The sequence below is a fragment of the Crocodylus siamensis genome, chromosome 8 (genome assembly GCF_052110815.1).
Source record: "Crocodylus siamensis isolate JL-2025a chromosome 8, ASM5211081v1, whole genome shotgun sequence".
Classification (NCBI taxonomy): domain Eukaryota; kingdom Metazoa; phylum Chordata; order Crocodylia; family Crocodylidae; genus Crocodylus; species Crocodylus siamensis.
Window position 1 is genome coordinate 53,121,706 of NC_143402.1, and position 19,162 is coordinate 53,140,867.

Below are 19,162 nucleotides of genomic sequence, written 5' to 3' on the forward strand. Positions count from 1 at the left end.
TGCAATGAGTCACACCTGCTGGAAGGGGGTGGGGAGTGGGGAGTGGTACAACACAGACCCCAATGACCACACCACAGCTTGGCTTCCGTGGAGACTTTTATTCATGTCCATACATTGGGTACAGCACATTCCCACCCAGACACACCTGGCATGGGGAAGGGGGGCTGAGGAGAACCCAGGTGTTGTGGGAGGAGGGGGGTTGTTCTGCTGAGCCTTAGACTGGAACCATTCCAGCATGGTATATAAATGGAGAATTAATCCTTCCTGTGCCAGGCAGAGCTGTACCCCCCTCCATTCCTGTCTTCCCCCTTCTCTAACCCACACAGGGCCCCAGCACAGAGGGTGAATAGAGGATCTTCCCCTTTGGGGTACAGCTCACAACAGCCTGTATTGGCATTAGACTGAGCTGCCTGCCACCCCACCAGGAGCTGGGAGCATCTTAGCACAAGGCAGCCCCTGCCCTGCCCACCCCCAGCACTCTACTGATCCACCCCAGAGCTGGCTGCACCCTGGGGAGCACTGCACCCAGAGCTGGGCACCTCTGGGCCAGGCCCACAGTTTTTGCATTGGCCAGGCCACTCTGGTGTCCCAGAGGTGGCAGCCTGTTGTGGGAGGAGGGAGCTTCTTTTTGAGAACACCCGAGCTTATGGCTCTGGCATGGGGCAAACACTTCTGGACCTGCTAGTGGCTCATGCAGCATATAAAAAGGCACCTATATACATATATACACACGCACACGTGTCCATACATACATACATATATATAGATAGATAGATAGATATATGGTGGAGCTGGGCCTCTATCCCCTGCAGCAGCTGCCCCCCCACCTTGGAAAGGGTGTACTGGAGTAGGAGGTAGGGCCTAGAAGTGGGGGGGGAGGGGCTCGATCCTGAGCTATGTAGCCTGAGTAACTTCCCCCCACCCCACATAAGACAGGGGATCCCTTAGCAGCCCTGGATCTGTTGATTGGGGGGGGGGGGGTTGCTGTGGGTGAGGAGGTAGCTGGAGGAGCAGGACACCCCTGGGACCTAGGTTCCCCCATGAGGGTTGGGGGTAGAAGCAGCCCCCCCCCGCCAACAGCCCCATCCCTCATCCAACTGGGTTTCATGTCTGGGAGTGGGTTAGCTGGCCCATCCCCCCTCAGGTTGGGGGGGGGCAGCAGCTGGCCCCTCTCTTTACCCCAGACACCTAGATTTGCCCCTGCCCACTTCCAGAGGTGGGGGGGAATCTCTATTTATAGTATTGCCATGAACAAATAAAACCTAGAAGGAAGTAAGGGGCAGAGCCCCACCCCCAGACCAGCCCCTACACCCCATTCCCTGCCCCATCTCCATGCAGTGTCCTGTGTGAAAGATCAGGCTTCAGGCTGGTGAGGAAGCCAGGCTGGGGGAGGGGCTTTATTCCAGCTCCACCCCCTCAGTGTCCAGAGGGCTGGGTCACAACAGCAGGCTGGGCCCGTGGGTCTGCCCATTCACTGTGGGGAGAGCAAGGGGTTACACAAGCAGCGGGGCACCCTCAGGCTCCCCACCTTGTGTCTCCCTGAAGGGGGTGGGGTTATAGAGGGCCATCAGGACTGCCTGGGGAAAGGGCAGAGCCATGCCAGAGTAGGTAGAGCCATGAGAGGGGTGGGGACATACCAGGTACATGGGGGGTGAGGGCAAGTACCTGACCCGGAAGCTAAAATTCAGTATCCACCACATGAAGGGCAGCACCCCCTGTGGGAGAAGAGACACTGGGGGGGGGCAGGGCAGGGCTGGGCTATGCTCAGGGAGTGGACCCTGTGGGGCTACAGCGGGGCAAGGCCAGGCCAAAGGGAGGGAGGGGCAGTAGGGAGTTAGGGCACTGCAGGCAGTACATTAGATGGAATTAATGCCCCCAGGGCCATGGGGTAACAAGACGTGGGGAGTGGATAGGGGAAGGGTTCGGAGGTCTCCGGGGGGGTGGGGGGAGTTGTCCAGAGGTCCTAGCTTTGTCAGGGTGTGTCTGGGAGGTTCTGGCAGGGCTGCTGCTGAGAGGTTGCAGCAAGGAGCTCCCACCTGACAGAGGAGGTAGCAGGAAACTTGTTGAGCTGCAGGTGCCCCCCTAGGCGGGGAAGGGGACATCTAGGAGGTACTGAGAAGCTAAGCTAAAGGGGAGGGGGAGGGAGGAGTGGAGTCCAAGGGGCAGGGTAGGGGTCTAGGAAGGCATGTGCAGGGGGGCCAGGTCCCAGCTGCATAGAAGAGGTACAGGGGGTTCTAGCTGATCAGGGCCAGGGGGCAAGGCAAGGGGGACAGAGACAGCTGTGGGGTCCCCCTTCTGAGCAGGGGAGGCCTAACAGGGTCATGTGGCTGGAGTAAAGTGTCCCAGCTAGGTGGTGGAAGACAGGGTCCAGGGTGTCCTAGCTGATCACTGAGGACCCGGGGGGGTCCCAGAGGGGGAAGGAGGGGCCCCACAGTCCCCAGGCCCTCACCAGAGTCAGGGAGGGAGGCCGAGCGCAGCCCTGTCTCCTTCTGCAGCTGGATCTCCTTTAGTGCAAATATTGATGTCGCTGCAGGGAGGATACATCAGAGGTTGAAACCACAACTCCCACCCCCCCATCTGTTACACCCTGACTTCAGCCAAGCCCTGCCCCTGCCTGAAACCCCACCCCTTAACCCCAAGTCACACCCCTTCCCCTTTAAGCCCTGTTTCTGCTGCCACCAGGCTATGAATTCTGGTCATCCTGCCCCCAAGGTCTACATCCCCCAGGCTGAAACTCAACGCACTATCCTAGGCCTTTCTACTCCCCATTAACCTCACCCCCAGGCCTATATCCTGCCTCCCCCTAGCCCAGACCCCACCATAGGCACCCACCTGCTGCCCTAGCCTCTACTCCCAGGGCAAGTCACAACCCCTGTCCTAGGCCCTGCCCCCACTCACTGTCCGGGAGCTTGGTGACACGCTCGCCCAGGCTCTGGAAGAAGGGGTGCCGCATGGCATCGTCAGCTGAGATCCGCTTGCGCCCCTCAAACTACAAGACATAACCCCACCCCAGCCATCAGGGGCGGGGTAAGGGAAGACTTGGCCCCACATGGAGCAGAGAAGAAAGGTGTCCCTTTGAAGAGGCAGGGCCAGTCAGGGACACACACAACCCACCGGACAGAATCAAAGGCCAGAGTCCACTCCCCCTTCTTCCAGCCCTTACAGGAGGGCCTATGGGTGTTGATACAGCCATGTGAGTGGTGGAGCCAGCAGGCCCAGGTCCAAGCCCTGGCCCCTGGGGTCAAAGGATCAGAGCCAGATCATTGGGGCACACGCACTGACTGAGGGAAGGGGCAAAAGGGGGAAGCCCCCACACCCCTGATGGCAGGGGCAGACCAATGGGCCTGCTGGAGATGGGGGGAGCCAAGGTCAAGTCCTACCCTCTGGGAGACAAGCCACACAACCCCCACTCACCTGCAGCAGCTTCCCCAGCAAGTCAGCCCCATCATTGTCCAGCCTTTGGGGCAGGGTGGGGGGGCGCAAAGGGCAGGAGAGAAAGGTCAGACTACCACCCCTGTTGTCACCTGCTGTCACCTTCCACCCCCCACCCCCCCATAAGGTCCTACCTCATAGTCAGTGTGCTACTTCCTGGCCCTACCCCTTTCCTCCCAGCCTCCTGGCTCTGCCCTCACTCACCGGGGGGAGTGGCTGAGCAGGGCTTCTGGGCGGTACTTGGGATAACTGTAGGCCCTGAACTCCTCATTGGACAGGATGCCTGGCCATGTCTCCTCCGTGGGGGTCCCTGGGAGGAAAGGGTGAGAGGGAGGAAACACCCCCCCCCCCCACTACACTTCCCTTGCCCCTCCCTTCTGTGCTTTCACCCCCCCCCAATTCCCTCAGCCCCTACCTCCACAACCCAGATTCCCTCAGCCCCCCAACTCTGTGCTCCACAGCCCCCACAATTCCCTACCCCCTGCCATCCTGCAGTACCGAGCATTCGGAAGATGAAGTGCAGCTGCTCCTCAACAGTGGAGCCTGGAAAGAGCGGGCGGCCTGTGGACATCTCATAGAAGATGCAGCCCACACCCCTGTGGGACACTGGGGTCAGGGTGCACTGTGGGGACCCAGGGATCTGGGATGCAGAGACACACCCACGGAGCGCCAGATATCTAGCCCACATGCCCCCACACAGGACACAGGTGTTTGAGATGCATTCCCACACCCCAGGGGAACCAAGGCATCTGGGACATACCCTGGCCCCCACCCCCATTGCAGGACACACACCACACATCCATGGCCCCCAGTCTCTTACTAAGGAAGCCAGGTCCCATGTTCCTGAGGGGGAGGGGTGGTCTGTGCTCTGGCCCCCAGCCCAGAGGCCATACAGCAGGGGTGGACAATTATTTCAGGCATAGAGCCACTTACTGAATTTTGGGAAGCCATCAAGGGCCGTACGACAGGCAGCCAGGGACAGATAAATATTAATTTTCTAAATTTAAGGGCCTGATGGGCCAGATAGAATGGCTTGATGGGCCACATTTTGCCCACCCCTGCCATACAGGAACTGTGTTCAGGAGGAGCTTGGGGGGCAGATCCCTGCCTCCCCCAGGGCAGTCACCACTCGGCCATGTTAGTCCAGTACTTGGTGGGGGTGGTTCTTGAGGAACAGGGGGGAGTATGGACAGTCCAGGGGTAAAAAGGGGTCTCCAAGAGGCTGTGGGGAATGGGAGGGGGTCCTGAGGGTCTCTAGGGAGTGAGGGGGAAACCTTAAAGCAGCTATGGGTTGGGTGGGTTCTAGAGAGGTCTTTGGAGATGATGGGGGGGAAGGATTGGATAGATTCTGTGGGGATAAGCAGAGTTCCCTGAGGGTCTATAGGGAGGCATCTGAGAGCAGGGCTGTGAGGATTGTGGAAGGTCTGCAGGTGTTGGGGGTGGGGAGCAATTCATACATGGATGGGGGCTGAGCACTCAGTGGAGCCCAGCAGCATGTCAGGTGGCTGCAGGGAGTCAGTGTGGTGTTGGAGGGGGGAAGCCCCGCAGGGCTCTGACCCATCATCAGTGTGGGAAGGGGGTGAGATAGGTGGTGGAACCCAGGAGGATGGGGGGGGGGGATGGTCAGGGAAGATGAGGAGGTCTTGTCCCCCACTCTGCACTCACCACATATCAATGGGAGTGGAGTAGTCAGTGGAGCCCAGCAGGATATCCGGGGGCCTGTACCACAGTGTTACCACCTCATTGGAGTATGTCTTGGTGGGTATCGACTTGGCCCGTGCCAGGCCTGATGGACAGAGATGAATGTGTCAGCAGGGCCAGGTCAAGGCAAGGGGCCTATTGGGGTGAGAACCTGGGGGCAGGGAGGCTGCAGGGCCTGGAGGGGCCTGTGGGTCAGTGAGCGAGCTGGGGGAGTCCCACCCAGGTTTGGGCAGGGTGTGGGAGGCTGAGGATGGTGGGGAGGAGGGGTCTCCCCAGAGTTGCTCAGCTGGAGCTCACTGCTTTCCCTGATGAACTGCTTGGGAAAAGCCTCTCAAAAGTTGGCCAGCTTGAGCTTGCCACACACATTGGTGCACAGGTCCTGGGTGGGTTCTGGGGTGCTATAAGGGCCATGAGGTAGGGTGCGGGGCCAAAGAGGGGCTCTTACTCAAGTCAGCCAGCTTCAGCTTACTGTACTCATTGATGAGCAAGTTCTAGGGGGCTGTGGGGAGCTCCTGCTGAAGCAAACCAGCTTGAGCTTGCTGTGCTCCCTGATAAAGCAGGCTTTGGGGGGGCCATAGGGGATGTGGGGCTCTCACCAAAGTCAGCCAGCTTGAGTTCCCCACGCTCATTGATGAGCAGATTCTGGGGCTTGAGGTCACGGTGTAGCACCTTCAAGCGGTGGCAGTAGGCCAGGCCCCGCAGCAGCTGGAACAGGAACAGCTATGCCCAGATAGGCAGACATCAGGATTGGGGGGAGTGTCCTTCTCCCTCTTCTTGCTGCTCCCACCAGCCTACAGCTGTGCTCAGGCTTTCCAGAGTGGCTGCATCCCCACCCCCCCAGTACTTGGGAATGCCTCAGGAGCCCCACTCCCAAGCCTCCACAAAGGCTTGCCCCGCTCCATTCACTCCCTCCCCCACAAAGCCTTAGGGACCCCTCAGAGCTGCCCATTTCCCCCCTCATACCTTGACATTATGCATGTTGATGACGTTGCCACAGTCATCCAGGTACTGCTTCAGGTCCTTGTCCTGGGTTGGGGAGAAGGAAGTCATCTGCTGGGGGCAGGGCCAAGCTTAGGGTCATGTGGTTTAGGGGGGGGGGGGGGAAGGGGGGGGGAAACCTGTGGGTCCCAGGGTCTAAGGCATCCCATGGCAGATTGAGAGGGGGGAGGGAAAGATCCTTGGCAGGCTGGGGTCAGGCATCCCAGGGTGGGAAGCTGAGGAGAGAAATAGAGGCGGTCTTTGTGGTTTATGGGGGGGTCCCAGCAGCCATGGATGCACACTGGCCTGAGAATTGCTGGGGCAGCTGTAGGGATCACAGAGGTTTCTTGGGGAGGTCTGAAGGTCACAGATAGGGCTAGGGATCCCAGGGGTAGATGAAGGGTTTCTGGGGGTCCCAGGGGGTTGGGAGGGATCTCACCAGGTACTCGAACACAAGAGTCAGGGCGGTGTCCGTGTGGATGATGTCATGCAGTGTCACAATGTTGGCATGTTTCAGGTCCTTCAGCAGGGACACTGCACAGGGGGATAGGGAACAAACAAACAAACAAACATCCATCCATCACTGGAGGGGCTCCCTCCACCACCAGCCCACTTCCCCAAGGCCCAAACCCAGTCGCCACCTATTTTACCCTCCCCCATACCCCCCCCCCCCGAGCCCTCTCCAAACCTGGGACCCCCACCTCTCAGAGCGCCCCCCCCACAAATCCCTGGGGCATACCAAAGGCTGCCCACCCCAACTCCACAGGTGCCTGACCCCCCAGGAAGCACCCCCCTTGGGACCTTCCCAGAAACACCCTTTCTACCTTGTACACTCAAGGGCCCTCCCACCTCCCCAGCACATGAGATGCCCCCACTCTGCCTGTGACTTGCCCATAAACCTCTAGAACCTTTCCTCCACCCCTGAGCCCCACCTGCCCAAGGCCCTGGAAACAGCCCCACCCCTCAGGAACCTCCCCCTTCTGCCCTTAAGAACTCTACTGATCCTCCGTTTCCCCAGAGGACCCCCTATACCCTCGCGGATGGCAGTGCATGGTGCCCCTTCCTCATGCTCCAGCCGAATTTCCTTCAGTGCCACCAGGTTGTCAGTCAGTTTGCTGCGGCCCTTGTACACTGTGGCATATGTGCCCTGGGGTAACCAAAAGGAGGGCGGGGTCAGGTGCAGGGAACTCAACCCCCACCCCCGACATACACATGTTGTGGGGAAGGCAATGCCACACCTATCCCCCACACTAGCTGTGTGTCACCCCAAGGCATATCCCACCCCCAATCTAGAGTTCTGTCCCCCATCCGGGGTCATGCTCCTCAATCTGGGGTCCTCATGGGGTTATGCTCATCTCCCCTCCAACCTAGCGTTGTGCCCCCATCTGGGGTGATACCCCTTCCCCAGCTGGGGTCAGCACAGGCTCAGGCCTCCCTAACCTGGGGTCACTCTCAGCTCATGTCCTCCACCCAGTGCCCCTCCATGTTCTCACCTCTCCCAGCTTGTCCAGTTTCACGTAGGTCTCTAGTTTCCCGAACCCAATCTCTGACTGAGGGAGGGAGAGACAGTGACAGTGAGGAGAAGGGGGTGGGCCATGGCCCCTGGGACTGTTTCAATAGCTGATGGGGGGCTCTGGGGGAGGCTGGGGGGGGGTGGGGAGGGCAGTAGCAGAGATCCCCTGCTACTGGGATGTGGGGGGGTAAGAGATGTCTGATGCACTGAGGGGGTTTCCTGGGAAAGGGAGGTGAGGGAAGGGGATCTGAGAGGGTTCTTGAAAGGGGTGGCCCACAGGAGGTTCCCAATTAGGGGGCTGGTGGGGTCCCACAGAAAGGAGCCCCATGGGGGGTGAGGGGGGTCTGCAGGGCAGCCCTGTGGGAGGGTCCAAGGGGGGGGTGTTACCAGGGAGACGCGGCGCAGGCGCCGGCTGAGTGGCTTGTCAAAGAGGGGACTGTTGAGTGACAGCTTCTCCAGGTAGCCCTCAGGCAGGCGGATGTCAGCCGGCAGCGACAGCCTCTTGTTGATGTCCTGGGGCAGGAAAAAGGGAACTGGAGATGGTTCCCAAACCCCCAGTAACACCCCCAGTACCCAGGACCCCCTCCTACACCCCTAACCTGTTTCCCCTCTCCTATCTCCAACCCTCTCCAGCCCCTCAGTGCCCCCATTCTACCCCCATGCTGCTCCCCAACCTCCCCTGTGCCCCCCACTACCCCCCAACATTCACCTCGCACCCCAATGCCCCATTCTGCCCACAAACCTCTCCTCCCCTCCACTGTTCCCACCCCCACCTCAGTGGAAATCTTGCGGGCAGTGCTGGGCCGTAGGCGGAGCCGCACAGGCGACTGCACCTCATCAGAAGACGTCCCCGAGGCCTGGTCGCTCTCCCCGTCCGAGCCCATCTTCAGGTCCTCCTGCACCATCTCTGTGGGGCCACATACCATGGACGCGCCAGGCACACAGACACACCGTCTCAGCCCTGCTCCAGGACCCTGTGCTGGCAGCCCTTCCCCCCCAGTGGCCACGGTAGGATGCACTATTAGAACCCAGGTGTCTAGGTTCCTCTTAGTCCTCAATCCCCACTCCTCTCCCAGGGCTGAGGGAGAACCCAAGTGCTCCGGCTCCCAGCTGTAAGCACCAGACACCACTCCCTGCCCCTCCTCCCAGGTGTCCTGGTTTCTTACAACCTCCCCTTGCTTTAATCCCACCAGCCCGTACTCCCCACCCAGAGAACCCAGGCATCCAGGCTCCCAGCCCCACCTGCTCTGCCCCCCAGCCCCACTTGCTCTGCCACACAGGGGGGAGCCCAGGCATCCAGGGTCACCTAAGGGAGCGCTGCGGGGGCCATGGGCGCTGAGGCTGCGAGTGATGCCCAGACGGGGCCGGCGCGGCAGGAGCGCATGGAGGCTGCGGGAGGAGCCCCAGGGCCGCCCGCTCTTCACCCCAGGGCCTGGTGGGGGGACCACAGATGGGGGGAGGGGGAGGAGTTCACATGGAGGATGGGGGGGATTGGGTCAGGTCACATATGTGGGGCAAGGTCAAATGAATAAGAGTGGGGCCAGAAGTGGAGCCACAAAGGGAAGGACCAGAGGCAGGGACACATGTGGAGGGACAGGCAAGGGTAGGTGTCAGGTGGTAGGGGCGGGGCCATAGGGGTGGTACAGGGGTAGGTTCACATGTGGGGTCCAGTGCATAGGGCAGGGTCACATGTGGAGGGGCAGGATTTGGGGTCACATGCAGGAGATGGAAAAGGGGTGCATGTGGGGCAGGGTCACGTGTAGGGGCATAGGGCAGAATCAAGTGCATAGGAGTGGGGCAGGGGGTGAGGCCACATGTGGAGGAAGGACAAGGGGCAGGACCACATGTGAAAAAGGGGAAGTGGATGGAGTCACAAGCATGGGGGCAGGACAGGGTCACACATGGGAGGGGCAGGACCACATGTGGAAGGAGGCAGGGGGCAAGGCCACACACAGGGAAGGGAGAAGAGGCAAGGCCACATGTGGGGGCAGGATCAGGTGTGGGGAGGGACAGGGTTACATGGAGAAGGGGGATGGCCACAGGGAGGGACAAGTGGGGGTGGGGCCAAGTGCAAAGAGGTGGGGCAGGTTCACAGAGGAGAGACAGAGCAGTAAGGTGGGAACAAGGTCACATGGGGAGGGGACAGGGGATAATGGGGCATGGTCATACACAGGGAGGGACAAGGGGTGGGGCAGGGGAGAAAATTAAAACAGACAAGGAAAAAAAAAATGAAAAAAAATAAAACCAGAAGAAATAAAATATGCCCTGGTGGGTGGGGGCAGCAGCTCCTGGGGCAGGGAGAGACCCCAGGCATCCCGGCTCCTAGGCCCCTTGCTCTAACCTCCCTAGGCCCTGTTCCCCCAACGAAACTGCGAGCCTGCCCCCTAAATGGAGGACTCCTTACCCACCCCACCCCCCTGCAATGGTTGGTTTTGGCACACTGATATGACAAACCCTTCCACCCCCATGATATGCCCCACCTGGCCACTGGCTGCTGTCCAGAGAACCCAGCCAATCACTGCTTAGCTCTACCTCCAATGACCACCCCTCCCCGCCACAGGGGGACCATCTTAAAGGGGCAGCCACTTCCCCAGACTGGCAAAGTGGTGGCCAAGAGCATTTTAGAGGCATAACCACATAAATATAAACCCTTAAAAGGGCAGCCAAGGCTCCAGGAAATCTTAAAGGAGTGACTGAGGTCCCCTTTAAAGGCACAGAGACCTTTTAGGGCCTTCCCTTTAAGGGCTGCATACCTTTAAGGGGTGGCCCATATGGGAACAGTTGTGACCATGGGTGGCTTCACAGAAGGGTGGCTCCACCTAGTGCAGTCTCAAAGGGGCAACCAGGGACCCTTTAAAGGCACAGCCATACTAATACAATCCCTGCCTAAAGGGAGGGTCATGGCCACACATTATCTTGAAGGGGTGGCCCAGGACCTCAAACCTATGCCTATAATAATGAGGGTCCTTTAAAGGGAAAGTCATAACCATAGACCACCTTAAAGGGGAACTCGCATGTTTAAAGGGGCAACCACAGGCCTAAACTGCCTGACAGAAATGCACCAAAACTGTTTATAGGACACCCACGTTCTTAAAAGGGGCATCCATGGCCATAAATTGCCCAATAAAAGCACACCCACAACCCTAAAAGAGCATTCCCTCTTAAGAGGGTGGCCACAGCCACAAGTTGCCCTACACACACAGCCACAACCTTGAAGAGGTACCCACATTCCTAAAGGGGCAACTACGACCATAAACTACCTGACAAAAACAGCCACAGCCTTAAATGAGTGTTCTCACTTTCAAAAGGGCAGCAACATCCCCAGACAACTCCTTTAAAATAATCTCAGCCCAGATTCCATGCCCCTACCACTCCAAAACAGGGATGGCAGGAACCTGGGGAATACAGGCTGGGGAACACCCCCCCCACCCAAACACTGGGGTCCTGCAGCAGACCGCACCCCCCTCACCACTGTCACTGCTGTTGTTTTCCTCAATGTTGATCTGGTCGCTGGGGCTCTTCTCAGCCGTCCGGCTGCCCCGCAGCGTCATTGACAGCTGCCTCTTGATCTTCTTCATGCGATCCATGGTGGGGCCAGGACAGGGGCCGCTGAAGGAAGATATGGGGAGTGTTAAACTGTGCTGGGCTGGGATGCTTTCAGCTCTGGTGTGGTACAAATATAAAACTGAAATGGAAGCTCAGGCAGGGCCCAAAGGCACCCAACTCTGGGGTGGTACAAGTGGGGAGGAGCAGTCGCATATAACACCAAAAGGGAGGCTCAGTCAGGGGCAGAATGCGCCCAGTTCTGTGGTATGGCAGTGGGAAAGGGCAGAGTATAATACTGCAAGGGGAGAACTCACTTAGGGAAAGGTGCAGCCAGCTCTGGGGTGGGGCAGGTGGACAACAGTTGCATGTAGAAGAGCACCTGGTTCAGCTCTGGGAGCAAGTGGAGTGGAGCCTGGCAGGTGACAGCAGGCAAAGGGGGTGGGGCTGGGTGCCTGGATTTTCTGGGCAAGAAGGGACTGAAGCAGGGGGCTTGGAGGCCAGATGCCTGGCTTCTCTCCAGCTCTGGGACAGGAGAGCGGGGTGAGAGCCCAGTCTGATCTCCTATAAGCCCATGACACCCCCCCTACATGCCCCACCTCCAAAAATGTAGGCAGGGCTTGAAGGAAGGCCCTGGGTTCAGGCAAGTGGATGGAGCCTCAGCTGGTGGGAGGGGGAGCAATGGAGGTGGGAGCAGGGACAAGGGCTTGTGGGAAAAGCTGTACCTAGGAGAGTCTCCAGGAGATTAGGGGAGAGGTCATAGGGTTGTGGGGGAGAGCAGGCAGGGAGAGGAACTAGTGGGCAGAAATGTGGGGTTGTAGGAATCAGTGGGAGAAGCCTGCAAGTCTGGGCCATGCCTACAGGTCCTCCAGCATCCCACACTGATCTGCTCTGCCCCCTTCAGAGACCTCTTCCCACAGCCCTATTATGCCTCCCCCTGGAGCAGGAAGGCAAGAGACATCAGTAGGGACCAGTCAACATCCAGGACAGCTCCTGCCCTACTCTCCCATGGGGACACTGCAGTGTGGGATAGGGGACAGCAGGGTACCAGCCTGGAGGCAAGGGTGTTGGGAACCCAGGTTCTCTTGTGGGGGAAGCAGGAGGTGATGGATCCAAGCAGCAAGTTGGGGATGGGGGCTGGACACCTGGGTTCTCTGGATGGGGAGTGGAGGCTGGGGGTTAGAGCAGAGGGAGCTGGGAGCGCATTCACTTGGTTAGTCCGGTGGGGAGGAAGTGGGGCAGAACAGAGACTGCTAGGGTAAAGCATGCAGGTGGGAGAGATGACAGAGCAGCAGCTCTCTACTCCCTCTCTGCCTCCCCAGCGTGGCTGCCCAATGCGAGTAGCTGGGAAAGGTCCAGCTGCTCTGAGAGAATAAAAGGCCAAAGCTCAGGATTAGAGCCCAGGGAGAGGCAGGGTCTTCAGCCTCCAGGGGATGCTGTCCCAGAGGCCTGATGTTCAGGCACATCCTTGTGCTGGGTCATTCCTGGCCTGTAGCTGCCTACTACAGCTCTGTTGTTCCCCTCATGCCTAACCTGCAGCCTCCCCAACATACCTCAGGGAACACATGGTGGGAGGGTTAGGGTTGAGGGGACAACCCACATCTCATAGCTGGGAGGAGGGATCTGGGGATCCCACATAGCCCCCCCAGAATGGGGGTGGGGTCTCCAAAAGCCTCCCCCCAGCTAATACAGCTAGTCTAGTTGGAGGCTATAAAGTCCCTGGGTGCTGCCCCAGTGATGGGGAACTCCCTCCCATCCCCCCTGCAGTCCTATCCATTACCTTCCTCATGAAGCAATCCCATACCTGGGGTTTGAGACAGGGAGGGGGCAAGAAGGAAGAGAGCAAGAATGGGAGTAACTTACCCACTCCCTGTAGCCAGGCTGCTACCCTCCAGGTCCAGAGGCATGGACTCTTCCCCACACCCAGTGCCAGAGAAGGCAGGCCCCCCAGAAGCCCCTACAGCCAAGTGCTATCTACCACCCAAACTCCATACAACTTCCCCACACAGATCTGCCATGCAAGACTGCCCTCCCCCAACACCAAGATTCCTCCCCACATTAGCTTGCTGGGCCTGTAGATGAGACCTGGTCTTTTCAGAGATGGGGAGGGAGAGGGGTCCAAACAGCAGAGATCCATCCCCACCCCCCTTCCTGGGAGAACAGAAAGCTCCCCCATAAACTCCTGGTTAACTCCCCCAGGCAACCCTGGATCTCAGAAGAGGTATGTGTGTGTGGAAGAAATCTAGTGACATAGAAAGATCCAGCCAGTCACCACTGCAGGGGATATGGGGGGGGGGGGGACACAGTGAATGGTTCCATCCTCTCTGAATTGGATTCCCAAGGGCAGGTGCCAGCCCAGGGCCGGACCAATGGGGAAGGAGAAAGGGGATGCATCCAGGGCTGGGCCACATTAAGTCCCATCAATTCAGGATCCCGTAGGCCAGCATGGCTCCATACAAGAGAGGAATCCAGGAAAGGGCAGAGCCCAGGCAGGCTGGAGGGGGAAAGCATATGTCAGAGCAGATCTCTGTCCTGGAAAGGAGAGCCACTGGATCCCAGCAGGGAAGGGAGGAAATGCCTTGAGGATCTACTTCAGCTACAGGGATCAACAGGATGAGGAGTGGATCCCAACCACCCAATCCCAGGCACTAAGGGAGATCCCAGTTGGGGCAGCGGGGGGGTCCCTTCTCTGCAAGATCATACTGGAGTCCCCAGAGATCAGAAGTCAAGAGGCATTTCCGCACCCGGGGCAGAGAGAAATCTCCAGGAATCAAACATCCCAACAGATTCCCCACCCCCACCAACCAAGGCTCAACAAGGGGTAGGCCCTAAAGACCAGAGGTCACCATCAGTCCAAGAGGAGCAGGGCCACCCAGGGTCAGAGGCCCCCCCAAGGATCAATGTTCACAGCATAGGAGGAGGGATTAAAGGTCACAGTGGAACCAGACCACACCCAGAATATGGGATATGGGAGCAGAAGACAGGCGGGCAGGACCCCTCGCCCCTCCGCTTACCCCGGCGGCGGCGGTTGCAGGGGGCTGGGGGGGGAGGGGGGGTTCAACGCGGCTGGTCCCAATAATCCTCGGCCATGGCCTCCGGCTTGGCCGTCCCGAGTTCGACTCCGCTCAGCCGCCCATGGGCACCCCGGGGAGCGGCAGGGTCCGCGCGACTCCTCCCTGCGGCGGGCGAGCGACCGACTATCAACTCCTCGAAAACCCTTACCACCACCCACCCTACGACTGCCCCACGACACCCCCAGCCGGGCCCTTTCACCCTGTTCCTGCCGGAACGTACCATTCCGGCCCCCAAGCGGGGGGACACTGCCAGGCTCCCCTACCTGGAACCCCTCCCAAGCATCTCTCTACCCCTTTCCGCCGTGTTTACAAGGGGTAGAAAACCATTCTCTTCATGGACTAAAGAAGGTACCGTTGATATGGTTACTTCGCCTCTAAAAAAAAAAGGCAGGAATAATGCGCCCCTTTTGGGGACTTGGTGCGGTCCAAGATGGAAGAGCCCGAGCGCGTCCATTGCTGTGCTCACTGGGGGGGGAGATAGCTTTCATTTCCTTGATTCACAGGAGCCGCAGAGAGAGGCCTGTCATTAATGACGGGGTTATTTCGTCATGATCTTGGAAATAAAGGCCTCCTCATGTCTCGGCGCCTTAAACTTGGGCCCCCAGCTCCGAGCCGATTCTGATAATAGTATGTTCCAAACAGTCGCCTCAATGGAACCGCTCCAACGGCCCGCCCCTCCCGCCCTGCGGGGAAGGTACCATCGTCACCCGCAGGGGAGGGGAGGGGGGGATGAAGTGAGCATTTGGCTGCGGGAGCCCTCTGCAGAGGGGCCGAGCCATGACTTCTCGTCATAAACCTCTGTCTGCGGGCTACGACACGCCCCATATAGTGCGGGAAACGGGGCGAAACCATAACCCCGGCGGCTCCATTCACTCTCTCTCCCAATGTAGAGTAAACTCGCCCTACTACGCTCTTTCCAAGCAAACAGGGGAGTGGGCTACATCATTACAAATAGGGGTGAGTCTCCATGTCATTCTAATAGGCCATAACTCCAGAAGGAATTTCGACTGCAACACGTCAGTCAATTAACCCCACGTAGTAATTAGAGTCTGAGGATTTTTTTACGTTGTTAATAAAGTCTTACAAATGCGGGGGGGGGCGGGGAGTTGGGTTCTTTCTTCATGCTAAGGAGGAGAGTTAAATAGTTTGGACCACTGAGGGGGCCAAGAGCCGTTAGGCGCTACCACAGAGCAAGCCCTTTGGGCGGGGGGATGAAGCTGGACAGCCGTATTTCTAACCAGACAACCAAAAATAAAACCTGACGTCATGTTTTGAGAAGGTTAAATAATAAATGCCGTTAAGTAACCAGCAGGGATGGGGAGGGGGTGGAACCGCCCCCCCCCCCCCCGGAGATCGGGAATGGTTTGATTCACAGGCAGGGCCCTGCCATTCTTGGGCGCAACCACATCCCAAAACGGGGGTAGAAAAGCGTAATTAGTATGCGACTTAACTTAGAACTAGAGGGAACACGACCTGGGAGGAAAGGGAAGAAGGAGAAAGTACGTTTGAGCTCCCCAACCACTGCGAGGTAGAGTGAGAATGGGAAAAGGGAGAGAGGAAGGGAATAGCTCCCTGCCCCCCCCCCCCAAGGGCTGAGTAATGGTTTGGTTCAGTTAGGACCGGGGAGCCTGAGCCCCACCACTACTCCAACCGGGGGGGGGGAGACCCCCCCCCCCATAGTAGCTCTTATCTGTATCTCCAGCCTTACCCCTATCCACCCACCCATTGCTTAGCCTGGGAGGTCTGTACAGCACCTGGCACCTCTCAGTCTTGGCCTGGGGTGGGGGGGTCTCTACAGTACCTAGCACTTCCCAATCCCAGGCTGGAGGGTCTAGAATCTCTAGATGGCACCTGACACCCTCTGAACTTGGCTTTGGGAGGGTCTGTACAGTACCTGGAGTGGCCCCAATCCCTGCCTGGATCCCCACAGTGCCTGGCACGGCTACATCTGCCCCTGTGAGAAGAATCCAGGCACCCTGCCCCTGCCTCCCCTAGCACTTACCTACAGCCAGCCTCCTCCATGCCTGCTCTATGGCTATGGATCCCCTGGAGCCCTCTGTTCTCCCTGGCCCTGCCCCGGGGCGGCCCCTGAGCCATTTGCCACTGGCTGGACCTGGAGCTTAGTTGTTTGCAGGAAACTGGCACAACCCAGGCAGTGCCTGCTTCTTCCCCTGCCCTCCCTGGGGCAGATGGGGAAAAGTGCCCCCCAGGGCAGTCTGTTGTGGGTAAATGGGCCCAGGGGAAGGGGCCTTGGGTCTAGACAGCACCTTGTACCCCCTGACCAGCCCAGGGGAAGAGGTCTGGGGTCAACCGTGGATCCAGAGCACCCTCTGCTGGAAGAGCAGGGCAGGGAAAGAGATGGAGGATGTGAAAAGGGAACATGGAAGTGGGAGCCAGCAGGGGAGAGTGGGGGAAACGGTTGGGCCCAAAAAGCCCCAGTTCTGAGGGGGCAAGTCACCAGCACAAATATTCCCTTTTCTCTCCCTCCAGCTCCTGCCAAAGGCACACTGGGCCAAGATGCAGCCAGCTCTGGGGTAGAAGGGCTACAGCCTGGTTGGTCGTGAGGTGGGGAGGGAGAGGAGTGGGGGGTGTCTACATGGCCCAGATGCCTGGGTTCCATCTGTGTACATGCAAGAGACCCAGACACCTGGGTTCTCTGTGTTTATGTGGGTACCTGTGAGGGTCCCAAATGGCAGGGGTCTGCATGTGCATCCCAGACTCCTGGGTTCCATGTGCATGCATGTATGCCAGAGGTCTGGGTTCTGTGTATGAATGTGTTCTGAATGCCTGGGTTGTGTGTGTACGCATGTCTGGGACATCTGGGTTGTGTGTGTTCTGGGCACCTGGATTCCACCATGTATATGTCCTCGATGCTGGCAGGGGAAGGGTGACATAAGCTTATAGATTGTGTAGTGAGGCTACTTCAACATGCTGTAATTACAGCACGTCAGAGTAGACTGTTAGTCAACTCCTGAGTCTTGTGCATCAGCATCCCTGTGCTGAAAAACAGCAGCAGGGACACTTTAAGTGAAGCTCATTCAATCAGTTTTAACTAAAGCACCCCACTGCCATTTTTCAGCCCCAGGATACTGATACATGTGATGCTTCAGGTGCTTTAATTAAAGTAGCTCTCAAAGCTGCTCTAATTAAAGCCTCCACCCTCCCACCCCATGTATAAACATCCTGCAGTTCTATGCATGTCTTGGATGCCTGGGTTCTACATGCATGTGTGGGTTAATGCCAGATTCCTGGGGTCCCTGCCAGGGCTGCCTCCCCCTACCTCCTCCATCCCCACAGTAGCAGTCCCTGCTGGCCCCTGGCTCCAAGTGGGCATCAGGCTCAGTCCCACTGGCACCCATCTGCTGCCCCCTTTGACCTGAGATGCAGCCAGCTCTGGAGTGGGAATAGCTCAATATAAACACAGGGATTCATGTTGCAAACTGCTGGAATGGGAGGGGCTGGGAGCCCCAAAGCCTTGGTTCTCTCTAGCTGTAGGGAGTATAGGAATGCTGGTAGAAGGGGGGGGTTCTCCCCCCAACTCCCTGGGCCCAGAAGAACTGAGCTCTTCCCACACCAGGTGACCTGGGTGAAAACTGGAAATCCTCATCACTAGGCCATGTGTGAACTGCCAGCTAGGCAATGAGTCCACCTGGATTCAAGGGAGAGCCAAAGAGACAGCTACAAAAACTCCTTCAACGCTGGCTGAGGGTATATCCCCTACTAGCCCACTCAGCCCCTAGATTGAGGGATCCATATAGCACCCAGCACACCCCAGTCCCAGCCTGGTGGGTCTGGATCATGGGGCACTGTACATCTGGGGAGGTCTGTACAGTACCCAGCAGGTAACTGGGTATGGCCATGCCTCAGTGCTCCACCTCAGACCTGCCTGCTTCTCAAGGCCTGAGGAAGCCTGCCCTACGTTGTTGCATGTGGCTGTTCCCTGGCTGCCCCTGCCCAGCTCACTCATCAGCCAGCCCTCAACCCGTGGTGCTATATGTAGCCATTCCCTAGCTAACTAGCCCCAGAGTAGAGCACACTGCAGAGCAGGAATGAGCCCTAGCAGGGCAGCACTACATGCAACTGTTTCCCCATTGCTGCATCCCAGAACTGGCCCCATCTTGGTGCCCAATGAGCCTTGCTAGGATGGTGTTTGTAGCAGCATGGGACTGGCCACATCACACCCCAGAGCTGGCTGCAGTTCAATAGCCAATGAACCCTCCTAGATACAGCAATTTCCTGGATGCTACACCCCAGAGCTGGCTGCAGCATCTGTGCACCGTGAGTCCGGCTGGCTGTATCTTGGTGTACAAAATGACCCTGTGAGGGCTTGTTATGTGGCTGTTCCCTAGATGCTCCACCCCAAAGCTAGCTGCACTGCAGCAATGAAGTCATGGTAGCATCCACTCAATGGCAGAAATAACTGGCTCCTTCCTGCCTCCAACCCCCTTTCTAATTTCCCCACAGAAGGGGGACATGGGGGGGGGGGGGGGGAAAAAAAAAAAAGAGAAGAAGGTATATAGACAGCCAGAAGCACCAAATCACAAGGCACAGACCCAAAGCAAGTGTCACGTGCAGGGGGGTAGTTCTTGTTTGACTGGTAGTTTAGATATACCCTAATCACATAACAGGGACCCAGCACTAGGACTGGGGGCACCCAAGGGGATTTACTTAACTGACAGCCACAGCCACCAGTTGCAGGATAGAGTCTCAGCCCAAAAGGGGGAGGAGGGCATAGCTAATGGAGGCAACCAGAGGCACAAGTCACAGGTCAAATATAACACTAGGGCACAGGGATAATGGGGGGGTACCCAGAGTAGGGGGGGGGGGTAGGTGCCTGCATTACTGACAGCCAGGAACATTAAATCACAAGTCAGAGGTACAGCACTAAGCCTTGAGGGCACACGGGGTTTGCCGAGGGGCA

At 58.1% G+C, this 19,162-nt stretch overlaps 1 protein-coding gene across 4 annotated transcripts; it reads right to left on the minus strand.

The window, feature by feature from the left end:
- Positions 1–84: 84 nt before the first annotated feature.
- CDK16 (cyclin dependent kinase 16) lies at positions 85–18,690 on the minus strand. 4 transcript variants are annotated; one of them, XM_090059548.1, is made up of 17 exons: positions 14,182–18,690; positions 11,094–11,233; positions 8,931–9,056; positions 8,398–8,531; positions 8,012–8,137; positions 7,605–7,661; positions 7,144–7,258; positions 6,551–6,645; positions 6,097–6,159; positions 5,730–5,853; positions 5,098–5,218; positions 3,931–4,028; positions 3,637–3,742; positions 3,415–3,457; positions 2,899–2,989; positions 2,450–2,527; positions 85–1,474 (listed from the first exon to the last, which is right to left on the minus strand). In XM_090059548.1, exons 2-17 carry the CDS (start codon positions 11,209–11,211, stop codon positions 1,437–1,439), a joined length of 1,533 nt encoding a protein of 510 aa, XP_089915674.1. In that variant the 5' UTR covers positions 11,212–11,233; positions 14,182–18,690; the 3' UTR covers positions 85–1,436. The 4 variants fall into 4 exon arrangements, 3 of the variants coding, with proteins under 3 accessions (XP_089915674.1, XP_089915675.1, XP_089915676.1); XR_016443775.1 differs by lacking the exons at positions 3,415–3,457; positions 14,182–18,690 and adding an exon at positions 11,485–14,154; XM_090059549.1 differs by lacking the exons at positions 8,931–9,056; positions 14,182–18,690.
- Between the last annotated feature and the right edge of the window lie 472 nt (positions 18,691–19,162).

Bases quoted from the DNA above. Each gene is read 5' to 3' on its own strand.
- CDK16 (XM_090059548.1), bottom strand. From the start codon at position 11,211: ATGGATCGCATGAAGAAGATCAAGAGGCAGCTGTCAATGACGCTGCGG. The intron at 6,160-6,550 runs GTGAGATCCCTC...TCCCCAACCCAG, and splicing joins CTCTTGTGTTCGAGTACCTG to GACAAGGACCTGAAGCAGTA. The intron at 4,029-5,097 runs GTGAGTGCAGAG...AGTGTCCCACAG, and splicing joins TCCACTCCCATTGATATGTG to GGGTGTGGGCTGCATCTTCT.